This window comes from Brachyistius frenatus, unplaced genomic scaffold (genome assembly GCF_029030835.1).
Source record: "Brachyistius frenatus isolate BFR_SWC_R1_liver_20210118 unplaced genomic scaffold, ASM2903083v1 Contig_117, whole genome shotgun sequence".
Classification (NCBI taxonomy): Eukaryota; Metazoa; Chordata; class Actinopteri; family Embiotocidae; genus Brachyistius; species Brachyistius frenatus.
In genome coordinates, this window is record NW_027210716.1 from 86953 (window position 1) to 102365 (window position 15413).

Below are 15413 nucleotides of genomic sequence, written 5' to 3' on the forward strand. Positions count from 1 at the left end.
CATCTCTGCTCTTATCTTTATTACGATGAAGTCCACTCAAAGATGTGTACTGTGTCTCAAATGACAGTAGCAACACTGTGGTTACATATTTCCTCTTCATTGATAAATCCAGGGTTAAGAATTTCTCTAGTAAAGTCAGAAATAAATAATTGCTGTGTGTGTGTACACAACATTAATGGACAATGCTCTATTGAGAGACGTATAAATAGATAAACGATTTGTCAGTTAAAAATAGTATTTGTGCTCATTGTGGAGATCTCTACATAACCATCTTCATCACCATGGGAACAGGAAATGTCTCGCACATGATCAGCCATGGCCAAACATGTTAAACAACACTTTGTATTTCCAGTGGCTTAATTACATCAATTGATAATGCTAGAATATAACGCGTCATGCTCTTTTATCTATGTTGAAATTTTTTAACAAATCATGACCTTCTTACCCTTTTTGAGCAGATCAGAACCATTATTTGTGGGGTAGTGTGAGTCAGATTTTGATAATTGATAAAATGTTGGACATAAATTAATTCACCTGTATATAGATGAATGATTGCTCCAGTTTGTGCCAAAAGAATGTAAACCTTTGGCACAAACATCTTGCAAAATGCAGCTACATTTTGGCAACTAGTTCCAAGCATGGCCCTGTAATTATAGCCAACATCACAAATACTGAAGACAGTTTGAGCAATCATTATCCCTACAGCCACCCAATAACCCCTACATGTGTCTAAAATGTGGAATATAGCAGTAATGTTCATCGACAATGATCACGTATGCAAAGCAACAGTCCTTTTATTATTAACAACCACTTATAACCAGTTTAAGTCCACATATTATGTAATATATATTCCACATTTTAACAGATTGATTGCAGCACTTTCTCTCTGGACCATAAGTAAACATTTCTATTGTTGTACTATGATGGAGGAAGTCCCCTCCTTCCCCTGCAATAATAGACACTGGATCTGACATGCTGAAGTTTGAGTGAAGACTCATTGCACTGTAGCTGTGGCGCTCTCTATTGTAGAGCTTGAAAATGGACATACTGAGGCCATTTCTCATGAGGCATACAAAGACTATGGCTTTCGAGTGTAGCTGTATGGATGTCCTGCCATCTGCTGGCTGTAATTTGACATTCCTCCCAAATGAAGAGTCACACCTCAGGGAAAAGTTAAACAGGCGCTCCACTAAAATCAACATTCGAATTCCACTGAAATCCACTTTTAGATTGTTACACTGCCAAAAATGAAGAAAGGCAAACAGGAGCTAAAACTTATCCGTCATTATCTCACATTTTAAGTGTACAATAAAAAAAAAGGCTACTGTTTAACATGAGCGCTGACAATTGAATGTCTGTCTTTGCTGCCAAGTATTCAAAGTCCTCAGCCTGTTTTCTGTTATTGTAAATATTTAAAACATCAGCAGCAAAAGTCATTTTCTACAACTACCCCTTAAAGTAGTATCGCTCTGCAAAAAGTATAATTAATGAGACATAGTCCTTTGGTATTTGAAGAAGAGATATGAGAAAAAAAGAAAGCTGTTAAAGTCAAACTAATGAGAACAGCCCTGGTAAACAGGCTTTGTTGAAATATGTAATCTAGGAATTCATATTTGTGATTCCTGAGGTCTCATAATCAATATGTGTGAACAATGCCTTAATCTCTGATGATAATATGACAGGAAATTCTAAACACCTCCTCGCAGCTAAGAGCTGTTGGTGTAACATTATACCATCAGCATAGAAACCAGCAACTACAGTTTAGTTTAAACCCAGAACATACTGTTGCAATTTCTGTAAGTATGTTAACTTTTCATTCATTATGAATACTTGTGTTGTTTGTCGTCCCAAAAGTGTCCAGTACTTGCTAAATGGATGCGACCATTAACTATTCGGGCATAATTCAACCTAAATGTCAACTCTTTCTTATGATCTCTGGAGTTCATAAGGCAAAGCAGCTGACGTTATCGTTCATATCAGTTATCAGACTTCCTCTATCCGCTTCAAATTAACAACCCCTGTTTCATATTAAAAAAACTCAAAACTATAGAGTTTCATGCATGACCAGTTTACCAGGTTATGACCTAGTCTTCTTGAAATAGTTGGCCCCTTGGTAAAACTAAGTTATGTTGTAAACATCAGCAATGCCCCCCTCGTATTTTATTCGCTGTATAAATGCAGGATGTAACAATAGTACTTATTGATTTGCTGATATTGGCAGATACACAAGCCAACATGTGAATAAGTGGAGTACTTTTTTTTCCCCCACCTCAAACACTGGGCATGGTGTGTCTTGGGGTAATGAGTTGTTGTTTTTTTTAAGAAAAGATAAGGGAATAGTCTAATTATGAAATCAACGTGCTATAAACCTCTTTGCTGTAAAACCAGCAAAATACTTTAAGCTGTTGTTTTTGTCAAAGTAAAAGTAAAAGTCTACATCTGCTCTTATGGCCTCAAGTAGCTGTTATTATGCCGCACAATACATATAATACTGGGCAGAGTGAGCAATAGTAATAGAGTCATTTCTGAGCCTTAGCTGTGGGGTTGAAAATGTAAAGTTTATCCTTAGGGCGGCGCTGGAGTAACTGGTGTGAAGTCAGTAAAATATTTGTGTAAATACAGTAATAACATTTCAGTGTGTCTCGTTGGGTTATGAACGATTTAGTGAACAAATATATATTCTGGTCTTGAGTTGGGTTGCCCAAAAGTAAAAAGGTTGTGTAAGTAGATTTTTTTTGCATAATGTTAATGTGAGTTGAAAGTTTAGGAAGTCACCATCCTGAGAGTAATGTGAATATCAGCAACATATTTCATAAATAATTGGTCCTTTGAAAATGAACAGCCATATAAGCAAATTCTGTATAAATCAGACCACATATTTTGAAATATTTCTCAAAAATTGTAAGTTTTATGAATTTATTTTCAGTTCATTCTGGATTTCAAAAGGTCTTTTTTCAGAGTCTGTTGTTATTTGATATTATGATGACAATTTTATTTTATGTCACTTTTTATTCATGGCCATGCTAAAAACAAACACAGTGCAAAGACAAACCTCTGAGTTAAGTTTAAAAACGATCTTAAATTTGTTCAAAATGTACCTGTTTAGTTTTACAATGTACACAATATATTGCAAATACAAACAAATTTGTGAAATATGTAAATGTTCAATTCAATATTTTGTAAATGAATTATGTCCCTGGTTATTGTGGAGCCTCAAAATGTCCAGTCTTTAATCGGAATCCGATAGACATGATGAATACTGTGCATAAAGGGGAAGTTATGTAATTGACTCACATTCGATACTCTGTCTTTTATGACAAACATAAAAACAAAAGTCAAACTGGTCAAACTGCTCAAACTGGAATGCAGTTTTCTGAGGACACGTACGTGACCTCAGAAGGAGGAGAGCTTTTGACAGCGGTGACCCTGTGTCCCTGTCCCTGGAGACACCATCCGGCTATGAAGCGCTTATTAGCATTTCTATGACAGGAAGTGCTGTCTTCTTTCTAAATAGGTTCATGTGTGACTAAATCCCCTCCTTTTACTGAAACACACTTTTCTCATGCACTTTTGCTCGTATCCCAAACCCTGCATCGGTCTTTTCTCACATCAAAACTAATCCAAATGATTTACTTTTATTTAAAAAAATGTCATCCGCCTCTTCTTTGGCCTGTCATCTTAACTCCTGCATGGATTTACCTTGTTAATGTTGGCTCCAAAAAACATTTTTCTGCAGTCGCCTTGTTAGCCGAAAGTTTAAAGCTGGAATTAACCAAACAAGAGTTTTGTCTGTCTGAGGGAGTCAAAGTGCCTTTTGTGTTCCTGGAAAGTTAAGCCGAGACCACTGAGTGCCTGCCAATTTGTCTTATTACCGCAGTTCACTTACAGTATGAGGATATGGCTTATTTAGTTATGTTTGTTCAATTTAACAGACCTCTGGCTGACCGGTGAGGAAAAACAAAACACAATAAATAATTCAACAGAAGTACATGTGGCACAAATGTTATCAGATGTGACTTTTTTGATGTAACAGGTTTTGACTTGTTTCACCTGCAGGTGGCCCAGTGGCAGCACCGAAGGTGTTCCATTTCAGTCTCCCTTCCCTCCCTTGTGATCACCATACCAGCCTTTGCGTAACACCTCCTGCTGCAGAGAGGGGCTCGTCAAACCAGTTTCCAGGCTGTGTTTCTCTGGTGATGTTTGGGAAAGCTCTTGTAACCAGAGAACAAATCAAGAAACTGCATTTGGTTTTGAGAGAGGTGTTAAAGACTTCTGTTTTCTGAGAAGGATCTCATGACTTTGGATTGAGTTTAACACACTTCACAGGATCTTTACAGGACATTGAGTGTGTTTGAGCTTATCACTGCAAGGAGAAGACATCTCACCAGGTGAGTGCTTTTTTATTTTTTTTATTTTTTAGATTAGTTTCTTCCACTTTTAACAATTATACTTGTTTCACCCTGATTTCATTGGGTTGACTAATATGGTATCTCCTGTGTTTTATTTGATTGACTTCAATAACCTCCGGTTCACCAACATGATAACATTCTTGCTTCAAATAACCTTTCCTCCATACTATATGGCATTTGCTGGCTTGTGTTATTGGTTAAACTTCTCATTGACGATTTGATGCTTCACAAACAGCATTTCCCAGATACAAATCAGCACAAACTCCACTATAAAACTATAAAATACTGTGTCAACACCAAATACACTGAAACACTTTAAACAGTGTCTCTAACATCCCAGTCATGTTCCAGCGTGAATGCTAGAAATGTGGGGAATATTAACTCCTGTCACCTTTACACATATTACACAGATTAAACAGAGAACAGAAGGACACTAAAGAAGTTGAAATTGAATATCAGACAAGTGTAGTCCTCCATGTCAGAAACAAAAGTCTGTACAACTCTTATAGTCCCCTAAAGAAGAGTAAGTGAAATAGCCAACCAAAAATAACCTGGCTTAGCACATTAGCCAGGAACTCTCAAACAGATAACATTCACACGAGCACCAGCCAACTCATAACCTCGTCTCCCTCCTTTACCCAGAGCCACAGAATGGTTTAATTTCTCATTTGAGTACCATGTTAGCAATGACATCACAAAGCAGTCAGGTAAAACGGTATCAATGGGAGCTAATAAAATCCTGTCTGTAAAACAAACGGCTGGGGTGTGGCTCTGAACAGTGCACATGCATAAAGTGGCCACTTGTGTGTGTGAGGGCGAGACAGGCAGGTACAAGACCTGGAGACTTCCTTATTGTGGAGCAGGAAGGAGTACGTGTGCTGCTGCTGTCTGAGAGTTACGGAGGGCATTTATGTTTTCTCTTCTTCTCACAATTATCTTTAATGCTTTTGAAACTACAGTATCGTCAGTAATTTCTCACCTTTTATTAAGTTTTCACATTTCCCTGCCTGCTTGATCTGTCTACATAATACAGTAAATGTATGTACAAAGTTGTTAACTATTTCTCTTTGATTATTTTTTACTTACCAATTGCCTTCTAAAGACATCGTATTTTGGTTCAAGGAGAAAGTATCTCTCGATTTAGGACTCGTTGCTTCCAGTAAATTAAATTTGTTGTGTCCTGATGTGTTATTCTTGGCAAAAAAAAAAAAGAAGTATGAAGTTGTATCCAATGTGATTATATTGACTCATTTTGTCCAAATGCAGAACTGAGGGGTCCGTGTGAATGGACCAAAGGTTCAAGAGTCATTCCCCAGAGAATACAGCTGTATGGTTCATCACATCGTCTGTTACAAAATTTCCCCACTGTGGGATTAATAAAGTCAAATTTAATCTAATCTACTCTAATCTAATAAATACAGTCCTTCTCTCTGAGGTAAAATTCAGACTTTGATACATTTCATTTTATAAACTGGCTCATGAGGTGCCCATTACACACAATGTGACTGCTTTTGTTAAATATTGTGACTGTGTGAAGGTTAGGTAGTTACTTTATTAATCCCCGAGGGGAAAATTTTTCGCTCCATGAAGGACATGTAGTTAAGTTTAAAAGACTTGTGAATTTCTTTTATCTATCAGAAAATTGAAGCACACCAGTTTATTAAAAATAAGATCTCAAGAAATACTAGTTTTGGTGAACAACCTTTAGCAATTCAGCAATCCATCCGTTGACACCTTACTTATATAATGAACAGTATGCAGTATTCAAAGCCTAATTTTAGTGAAGATGAAGATTTCAGTTTTTAGAATGCTGTAAATAATATTTTATAGGTTACTAGACAAACACTGTGTGCTCATCAGTAAACTCAGACGGTCCGGAGGGACTTTGGGTCACAGGGCAGTCTGCTATGATCTGGAAATGAAGTGCAGAGATTTATAGAGCACATTTCTGCAGAATTTTCCCCAAAATGATTAGAGTCCGAGTTTAGAGAGAGCTCCTGCTGTTATATAAAGTCTGATACTGTCTGGTGTCTCTCATCAATCTGCAGCTGTGAGACTTCAGGATCTGGACCATGTTCTCCTCTGCTGTCCCGTACAAAAACCAGCACTATGCTGACCTAAAGAGGGACTGCATCAAGGACAAGACTCTGTTTGAGGATCCAGAGTTCTCAGCAAACAATTCATCAGTGTATTTTAGGAAACCGCCTCCTGGTATTGTGGAGTGGAAACGACCAGGGGTAAGTGGCAGTAAGAGGTGACAGTAATCCATCACTAACGTCCTTCAGGGAATGCGATTACTGTTGCAAATTGTCACATTTTACTGTACAAGGTGGATTTACATGAGATTATTTTTGAAATATCTTGTTTAGATTTAATTTGTAGAGGATTACTTCTGAGGAAAACTTAACCTATATTTAAAAATTATTTTAATTAATTTTCTTAAACGATGAAGTCTTAAAATTTTAATAGATCAAGTTTGTAAAGTCTGTCCCCAATAACTTCTCTGTTGTAGGAGATAAGCAAAGCACCTCATCTGTTTGTGGAGGGCATCAGTGCCCACGACTTGAACCAGGGGCTTGTAGGAAACTGCTGGTTTGTTGCTGCCTGCTCCTGTCTGGCTTTAAAGCCAAACCTCTGGAAGAAGGTGTGTTAACTTGATTCCTTTAATCTGAATGTGGGAGCTGAGGGGTCGGTGTACTGAGTGTTGGTAACTAAATATTCTTAAGAAATATGCACCGTAGCCCTGCTAAGTACAGACTGTACGTGGAACAACAGTTAGTTACAGCGTTAGTCGAAACAGTTCAAATCTTAACAACAAGTAATTCATAAGAAGGTTTGACTAATGAAAGAGTAAAACCAAGTTCATTATATAGAATACTTTTGCAGTCAAACTCTCTGGTATCTTAGCTGAACATCATTTTAATACTTTAAAGGTAAAATTGCTGTAAATCCTGAGTGAGATCAATAAAAAAAAAAAAAAAAAATAAAAAAAAATAACTTGTAGCTGCTCTGTAATTTTCAAAGTAGAGTTACAAACTATGTTCACTTCTATTACATTTTATACGAGCCATCAATACATATACACAAAACACTACATCAAGCAAGAACTGGGAAAAGAGGGCAGCATGAAAATAATACTAAGATGAACTGGGGAGTTGAACAGGGGGGAGTCAAATGTCACATAAACCTTGTGAACAGCCCATAGACTGTGTGAAACAACCATTTGTGGGAAGTTTTGTTGAAAAAAATCTCAGTGGAAACTATGACAGTCAGCTATTTTTCTGTTGTCCTCATAAAGTTCACAAAGCACTACTGTGCAGGACAAATTACAAAAGATGTGCTTTAAGCAAGGGAACCATCTAAATGTTAAAGCCAGAAATAGCTTCAGCTGATGTTTGGATGAACATTAGTTGCAATACTTTTATCCTGAAAAGAACAGAATTTTTCACAAAACACTACAGATTGTTATAAGTATGTGAAAAGCAGATCAGGTATTTTACATCTTTGTTCACACACAAGTGTAATACACACTCAAGCTTTATGTGCAAAGATATAAATTAAAGGGTTTTGTCAATTGTTCTGCTGTAGACTGCACTGTGTCTGGCTGCTTTGATGCCACTGCTGTGCTGTATTTGTAGTGACTTTGTTTAAATCTGTCAGTTACACAGTTATATTTCATTCGGTGCCATGTGTGATTTTATTTATCGTATATTTGTTGTATTGTTTTTCTGTGTGTGCTCCTAGGTCATCCCTGACTGGAAAGAGCAGGAGTGGGACTCCGGACACCCGGAGAACTACGCTGGAATCTTTCACTTTCAGTTCTGGATCTTTGGTGAGTGGATCGATGTGGTGGTGGACGACCGGCTGCCGACGATCAATGGAGAGCTCATCTACTGCCACTCGAAGGACAACAATGAGTTCTGGAGTGCTCTGCTGGAGAAGGCCTACGCAAAGTCAGTAAACTTGAACCAGATTGTCCCTCCAGCAGAAATGTTTATTTTTTTACTTCTAATATAGTACACTGTACAATAAAATGTAATAAATTACAACAAAAACTACTACTGCTGCTAGAAATATATATTATAGAACTACTTATATTCGTAATTATATTACATTTGCACAAATATTATACTAAAACAAAACAAAAAAGTTCCTTCTTTGTATTATGCAAACCATGGTTCTTGGAAATATATCACAGTATACTGGAAATATGTTGGCTTATATAACAAAATACAGAAATGTATGGTCCACTCTTGTATTCATCTGTATTCTTCAACATATTTTATATTATTATATTTCTGAGACTAAATTTGTGATGTCCCTGCACCGACTGTGTCCAGGCTCTCTGGCTGCTATGAGTCCCTGGAGGGGGGAAACACCGGAGACGCTGTGGTGGACTTCAGTGGCGCTGTGGCTGAAGCCATCAACCTGGAGGACGAGGCTTACTATAAGGACCAACCAAAACAAGACCAGCTGTTTGAGGACCTTCTCAAGGTGTATGACCGCGGAGGAATCATCAGCTGCTCCATTAAGGTCTGTGCTGTGTCTGAATGTTTGTTTCTTCATCTCTATATTTCAGACATGCTGATTGTAGTGATTGTTTTTTCAAAACTTCATAGGCACAGCCTCATGAAATTGAGCTAAAGATGGCGAACGGGCTGGTGAAAGGCCATGCATACTCCGTCACGGCAGTGAAGAAGGTACGTCTGGGTCACGGGCTACTGGCCTACTTCAGAAACGAAACCCTCCCTCTGATGCGCATGAGAAACCCCTGGGGCCGGACTGAGTGGAAAGGCGCCTGGAGTGACAGGTGAGGAGGAAACGTGTTAAAAGGTAAACTCATTTCACTGCTAAAAGTGATACTCCATCCAAAATTTTAAAAAAAACCTTTCATAATGGAAAGATTATTGCCTTAACAGCATACGACTGTTAGTCTGGCGTTCAGGCGGTGGGCAGCTGGAATCCATAACCATTCCGGTTGGTTTCAAAAGAGTATAAACAGTATGGAATCGTTCAAGTATGCTTTCCTGTGGTATTATCCACCTCCATCTGCTGTCTGTCTGTTGGCGCGTAAAAAAACAATATCCAATCATATTTTCAGTGGAAGAGCAGAAAGCTGCTACTGCTACTCACAGGCTCACTACGGATCACGTGTAACAAATCAGAAGAAATGATTTACCATTTTTGGTGAATGTAATGATGATGTGGAACACATGGTTAAGACGGCAGGGAGTTGAATGTGGTTTCTCAGTTTAATTTGGTATGAAATCTTCACATTTTTTGAATCTGATGCAACTGCTGTGCATAAAATCTCACTACAATATATTCTGTGAAAAGACAAAATACTTTTTATAGCCACATTTTATGAGTTAAAAGGTGTATTTTTCATGCATTATAACCAAATTTTGTTGTATTTAGTAGCATTAAGCCTCTGCTTTTGCTTGTTGTTTGTCAGTTCTGAGGAATGGTCAAAGGTTGGCGACACAGAGAGGGGCAACCTTGGCATCACAGTGGAGGATGATGGAGAGTTCTGGTAGGTGATTATATTCCTCGAGTTACTGTGGAGTTGATCTTCTCTTTCAAGAGTTTAATCATGCTCTTTCTCCTCCCACCCACAGGATGTCATTCGCAGACTGGTGCAAGTTCTTTACAGATGCAGACGTTTGCCGCCTCATCAATACGTCGGTGATCAGCATCCATAAGACGTGGCACGAGGTTGTGCACCTCGGCAGCTGGGCCAAACACGCAGAGCCGCTGCTGAACCGTTGCGGTGGCTGTGCTAACCACAAACCCACATTCCTGCAGAACCCACAGGTAATGCAGCCTCAGGAGAGACTCCATCGCATCTGTGCTCATGCACACGTTTACATACAGTATATTCGGACTCTTTATTTTATACTTTTTTTGCAGTACTTATTCGATGTCACAAAGGAGGCAGATGAGGTCCTGATCTCCTTGCAACAGAAAGACATGAAGATCCACAGAAATATTGGTCAAGGAGAAAATCTAACAATTGGCTTCAGTGTCTTCAAGGTAACATATAGTGTATTCCTTCCATCATACTTCCACCGTACTTAAATAGATGGTTATTAATTAATCTGTAGCAGCATGTTGCATGATAAGCACCAAAAGACTTGCCTATATCGGGGGCCAATTAGTTCTTGAGAAACATTTCCTTAAGATTGACTACAGATGAGGTCATTAGAGAGGAAATGTTTGTCTGGGAAGGTCATGGAGGGTCAGTGTAATTCTGGGCTAAAACAGGGTCCTTCCCCCACATTTGGGCTTTGCTTGAACTTTCCTCTCATTTATTGCACAAACAATGAATAGTTTTGAGTGTTTTCGATGACAGGCAGACATTACTTGATAGTTTTATCAGAACCAAAACAAACTATTTCAGCAAAAGGCTAAATCACCCGTGATTAAACACAACGAATGCACATACCTTCGTTGATTGTTTCAAGCTGAAAAGCAGAGTGCAACCAAACATATTCAGTGACAGTTTCCACTAAACTCTCAATGAGGTACAGACAGTTCACAGTTTCCTGTGTCTGAGTTCACTGTCTGTGCCGTCAATGTTCATATCTCATGTGTTATGATTCCTTGTAAGTTTAGTAGCTGCTGGTGATCAAAAGAGCCATGCACTAAAAATCTCACTGAAGGACAATATGTACTGCACAAATATGCACAAAAACTACAACTTCACAAAAACAAATACCATACATGGATAATGAGTTATGAAATGAAGATAAACAAAAAGTGACGCATCAGAAAGACAAAGCAGTGAAACTTAGTGAAGTTTCTGTAGAGGTTTTAACTGAAAATGCAAATTCAACACGGCTCTAGTTTTTATCCAACATTCTGTGATTATTTGTCACATTCAAAGAAGTCCACGTAACCTTATGTGGCAAAAGTGACATCACATTTCCCATAATGAGATTTACTTGTCAGAGATCTGGCAAAGTTCAAACAAACACTATATGCTCTTATCATGCTGTCAGAAGTGCTGCCAAAGGGACAAGTTGGACGGCAGTAAATGCCATAAAAAGCCTGCAAGTATTTTAAAACAAAAACAGCATCTGCGTGCACAAGGCCGGTTAAACTGCCTTGAGACCGACATTTTAACCTTGATTTAACCTCTGTCCTCTACGGTCATTATGTAAGTGATGTATCCTCCTCGTTTCTGTGACAGACTCCAGACACTGTGTTCAGATTATCAAATTATCCTGTTGTGTGATAGAAGAATGACGCTTAGTCATACAGATCCTGATATATATATATATTTTTTTTTATCAAATTATGGGTCATAATCCTTCTAATCTAAATAGAAGACATTACAAATATGTGTCAGTGGACATCTGAGGGCATCCCAGACGCTCTGTGAAAACCTGGAGTTTGAGAACCGTGATTATAATAATTACCTGTGATTTAATATTATCTGCTTACATGAGAAGGATATGCATTATAACCCTGGAGCACATTCAAAAGCATTTTAGAATTTTTTTTTTACTTAATTGCTTCATTTTACCAGTGCAAGAACTATATTGCTGTTCAATGACTGTAGCACTTCAATAATACACACAGTTTATTCACTTTTCTGCCACCAGGAGGCAGAAGATCCTGTAATGAATGAAACTGCAAGTTTTTACTCCTTAATATTATTATGCTTAATTCATTGCAGTTTGTATTACACAAGCTGAACAAGCATTTGTGGACTCTGGCATCCTTTTAGCATAAAAGTGCCAAAGTGCAATTAGTGAATTCAAAAATCAAAAGTAAAAGAGTACTTGTTTCTGTCCATAATATGAGGATATTATTATATTGCTAATATTAATGGAGCTTTCTAAAGCTGCATTTTACTGTTGCAGATGAATGAGGTGGAGATTGTTTTTGAAAGAAAAAACTAAGTTGTGTTACACATTTTGTACTTTATCTCATCGATGCTATTTTTGCAATATATTCTATTATTTTATCTTTTTTGTAAGTGTCACACAATTAATTTTGCAAGAGATCAAAGTCAGTTGATTTTAAGTTTACTAACTGTTTTTCACGTGAAGTAATTAGTAGCGAGTGCAATGGAGTAAAACGTGCAATATTTACTTAGGAAATGCAGTAGGGTATAGAAAGTAAAACATGGAGCGCTTAGGGAAACTACGAATACCTCAAACCTCTAATGTGCAGTACTTCAGTGAATGAGTAAAGTTACTTTCCACCTCTGTAAAACCCCAAATTCTTCTCCAGGTGGAGCTGAACAGGAAGTACCGGTTGCATGACATCCTGACCCAGCAGTGCGTGGCGACTTCCGCCTACATCAACGCTCGGACAGTATTCATGAGAAGCATGCTGCCTCAGGGTCGATACGTCATCATCCCCACTACCTTCAGGCCTCAGACGCTCGGGGATTACATGATCCGAGTTTTCACCGATGTGGACTCGGCCTTCCGGTACGACGGTGATATATGCGTGATGTCAAAGCAGTGAGAATGTGCAGCTCATGTTGGCAGACAGAAATCTAATTTAATATATCATACAATTATCAGACAGAGGGAAAGTGAGAATGTAACTGTTCTTTGACTTTTCATCTCAGACTGATGCAGGGACAATTTCCAAGAAAAGTATTTAAATTAGCATTTTGGAGAAATTCGCATTAACTCACTTATAAAGCGAAGCCTCTCCTGCTTTTCTTGGCCAGACTTTGTTTTGTTTCTGACCCTTTTTTTGGGGGGCCGACAAAACCAAATCATATTTGCTCACATGCAGTTCAGGTCCAAGCTGGCCAGTCAAACCAGCACTGTGTCTGTAGCTATTATGTCACATCTCCAGTCCTTCAGTTTGCTCATCGCAAGATTGAAGTCAGATAACCAAGAAACAGGAATTCAATTTCTATCCTGGTACTTTTACTCTCCTCAACTTTCACAGGGAGCTGACTGATGACAAGCCAAGGATAAGATGCTGGAGTTCATTCCTGGGATACCCACAAGCTGTGACTCATGTGTATGTCCATGGAGCGGACGGCCTGCAGAACCAGGAGAGTCCAGGAGGTTAGAGGACTTCCCACAAACTTTATACCCCAAACGTACTACTCAGTGTGGTCAGCCTTAAATCCAAAAAACTGTTTTTCATGCATCTTTACATGTTTTAATTCAGGTGCAGACCCCTATGTGATTATATACTGCGAGGGCTACTCAGTAAAATCACCCATCAAGAAGGACACTTTGCAACCGGAGTTTGCAACCAGCGCCGTTTTCTACAGGAAGAAGCCTAGAAAGCCCATAACTTTGGAGGTAAGATTTAATCTCTCTCTCTCTCACCTCTCCTGTGGCTGGCGGCGTGAAGGGATTGTTGGTCACCGTCCTGTTGAAATCAAGTATCTCCAATGTCAAAAGTCAAACTTCTTGTAAGCTTAAAGGTGAAGCATTTATTTAATGAGTCAATGTGATTTTAAGAGGGTTTTGGAGCATAAGAGGAAGACGAAATTTCACAGCATAAACCTTCAATTTACTTGAATAATTAGAATAATGTAATATAATATTAAAGGCAACTTGTTGTACTGTCCCTGATATGCTTATAAAAGGCAAAAATTAAGGGCATTTCTTTATTTAAAAAAATGATTTATGATCCTTGTACTAAAAAAGAAACAATTATTTTTGCAAAAGTACTGCATAGGTGTTGTAATCTAAATTTTTGTGGCTTTAATATCATTTTATTAAAAATATACAAAAAGGTGAAAACAGATTAATTACAAAAGCACATATTACTGTCCAAAAATTAGGAACTGGCCATTCACTGCTCTTTACAGGATTTTTCTTAAATTTTCTTCAGTTTTATACAGATCTAACTTTTTTTTCAGTCTTGTTTTGAATATATATTTAGTGTGCACTCTAACTTAATCAACTCTGTCAAAGACTCACAATAAACTGGTGTGATATGTAAAATCACAATTATTATACATATTTCAAGACCCCTTTGAAAACTGTTCAAGTACTATAATTTATATGTTATAGTTTTTCCAAAAAATTATTTAAAGTCTGAAAAGTCCAAAATCTTATATGCAAATTCTTTTTTTTTTTTTTTTTTTTAATTAAAAATGTATATTAATGGTTAGAGATGAACTTACTCTTAACTTACTGACAAACCATTTACAGTGTGTGTTTGGGTGGTGCAGGCTTTAAGTTTTAACCCGCACTAGCTCGAGAAACTTTTCCCTTTCAGCAAAAGAGTCTGAATAGAATCTTCTGGTGTCAAATTCTGAACATACATCCTCAACAACGAGGAAATAACACCGACCAAAATTAGATCTTTGATTTGAAGGAGACTTTAACGCTGACCGGTCCTCCTCAGGTGTGGAACAGTAACCCAGTGAAGGACGAGTTTATGGGCCAAGTGGTGTTGTCCGGGTCGGTGAAAGACACCGTCGACCCGCAGAGGCTTCAGCTGAGGAAGCGAGGCAGACAGATGGCCGATGAGATGCCCGGCAACATCAGTCTGAGGATCCTCACGTCGACACAGCTGACTGCCATATAACCTCGTCAGTGACCTGACAGAGGCCTCGATCCTTCTCACTTCTGAACCACACCGTGAAGATTTTGTGTAAATTATTTAATTCATTTAAGTCATCATGAAAGCACCAAAACCAGCAGCAGTTCAAAATGTTTTATATCAGTGTATGCTATAATTTGCACATTGGCAGTAACTGAATGTCACTTCCCGTTGATTACTTTTTATCCAGTTGTCTTAATTACTTTTATTGCTTTTTACGTGTTTGTGTAACTTATGAAACATTTTTATGCTGATGTTTTTATAATTGTAATATTCTGTTACACCATACTGTGAGTAAAATGGCAGTCACACTTTAGATACTGTGAGTAATATAGTGGTGATTTATAATTTACAAAATTATGTCCTATAGCCGTGATTATGCAGATACATTTACAATAATATAACACAGGTATTATCAGTTTACTCTTTAATTTTGTGTTTCAGTCGGATGATTATTAACAATCC

General features: G+C 37.9%; 1 protein-coding gene across 2 annotated transcripts; it reads left to right on the top strand.

Moving 5' to 3' along the window:
* The first annotated feature begins 4190 nt into the window (after positions 1–4190).
* LOC138629511 (calpain-5-like) lies at positions 4191–15392 on the top strand. Of its 2 annotated transcripts, XM_069713255.1 has the most exons (13): positions 4191–4388; positions 6458–6646; positions 6922–7053; positions 8154–8362; positions 8750–8942; positions 9029–9219; positions 9865–9942; positions 10028–10223; positions 10320–10442; positions 12651–12853; positions 13329–13450; positions 13557–13693; positions 14751–15392. In XM_069713255.1, the coding sequence occupies exons 2-13, from the start codon at positions 6482–6484 to the stop codon at positions 14931–14933; spliced, it is 1932 nt and encodes a 643-aa protein (XP_069569356.1). In that variant the 5' UTR covers positions 4191–4388; positions 6458–6481; the 3' UTR covers positions 14934–15392. The 2 variants fall into 2 exon arrangements, with proteins under 2 accessions (XP_069569356.1, XP_069569357.1); XM_069713256.1 differs by lacking the exon at positions 4191–4388 and having other exon boundaries at positions 5830–6646.
* Positions 15393–15413: the final 21 nt, after the last annotated feature.

Excerpts from the sequence above, each read along its gene's own strand:
- LOC138629511 (XM_069713255.1), top strand. The coding sequence starts at position 6,482 with ATGTTCTCCTCTGCTGTCCCGTACAAAAACCAGCACTATGCTGACCTA. Across the intron at positions 12,854-13,328 it reads GATGTGGACTCGGCCTTCCG|GGAGCTGACTGATGACAAGC; the intron begins GTACGACGGTGA and ends CAACTTTCACAG. Across the intron at positions 13,694-14,750 it reads GAAAGCCCATAACTTTGGAG|GTGTGGAACAGTAACCCAGT; the intron begins GTAAGATTTAAT and ends GGTCCTCCTCAG.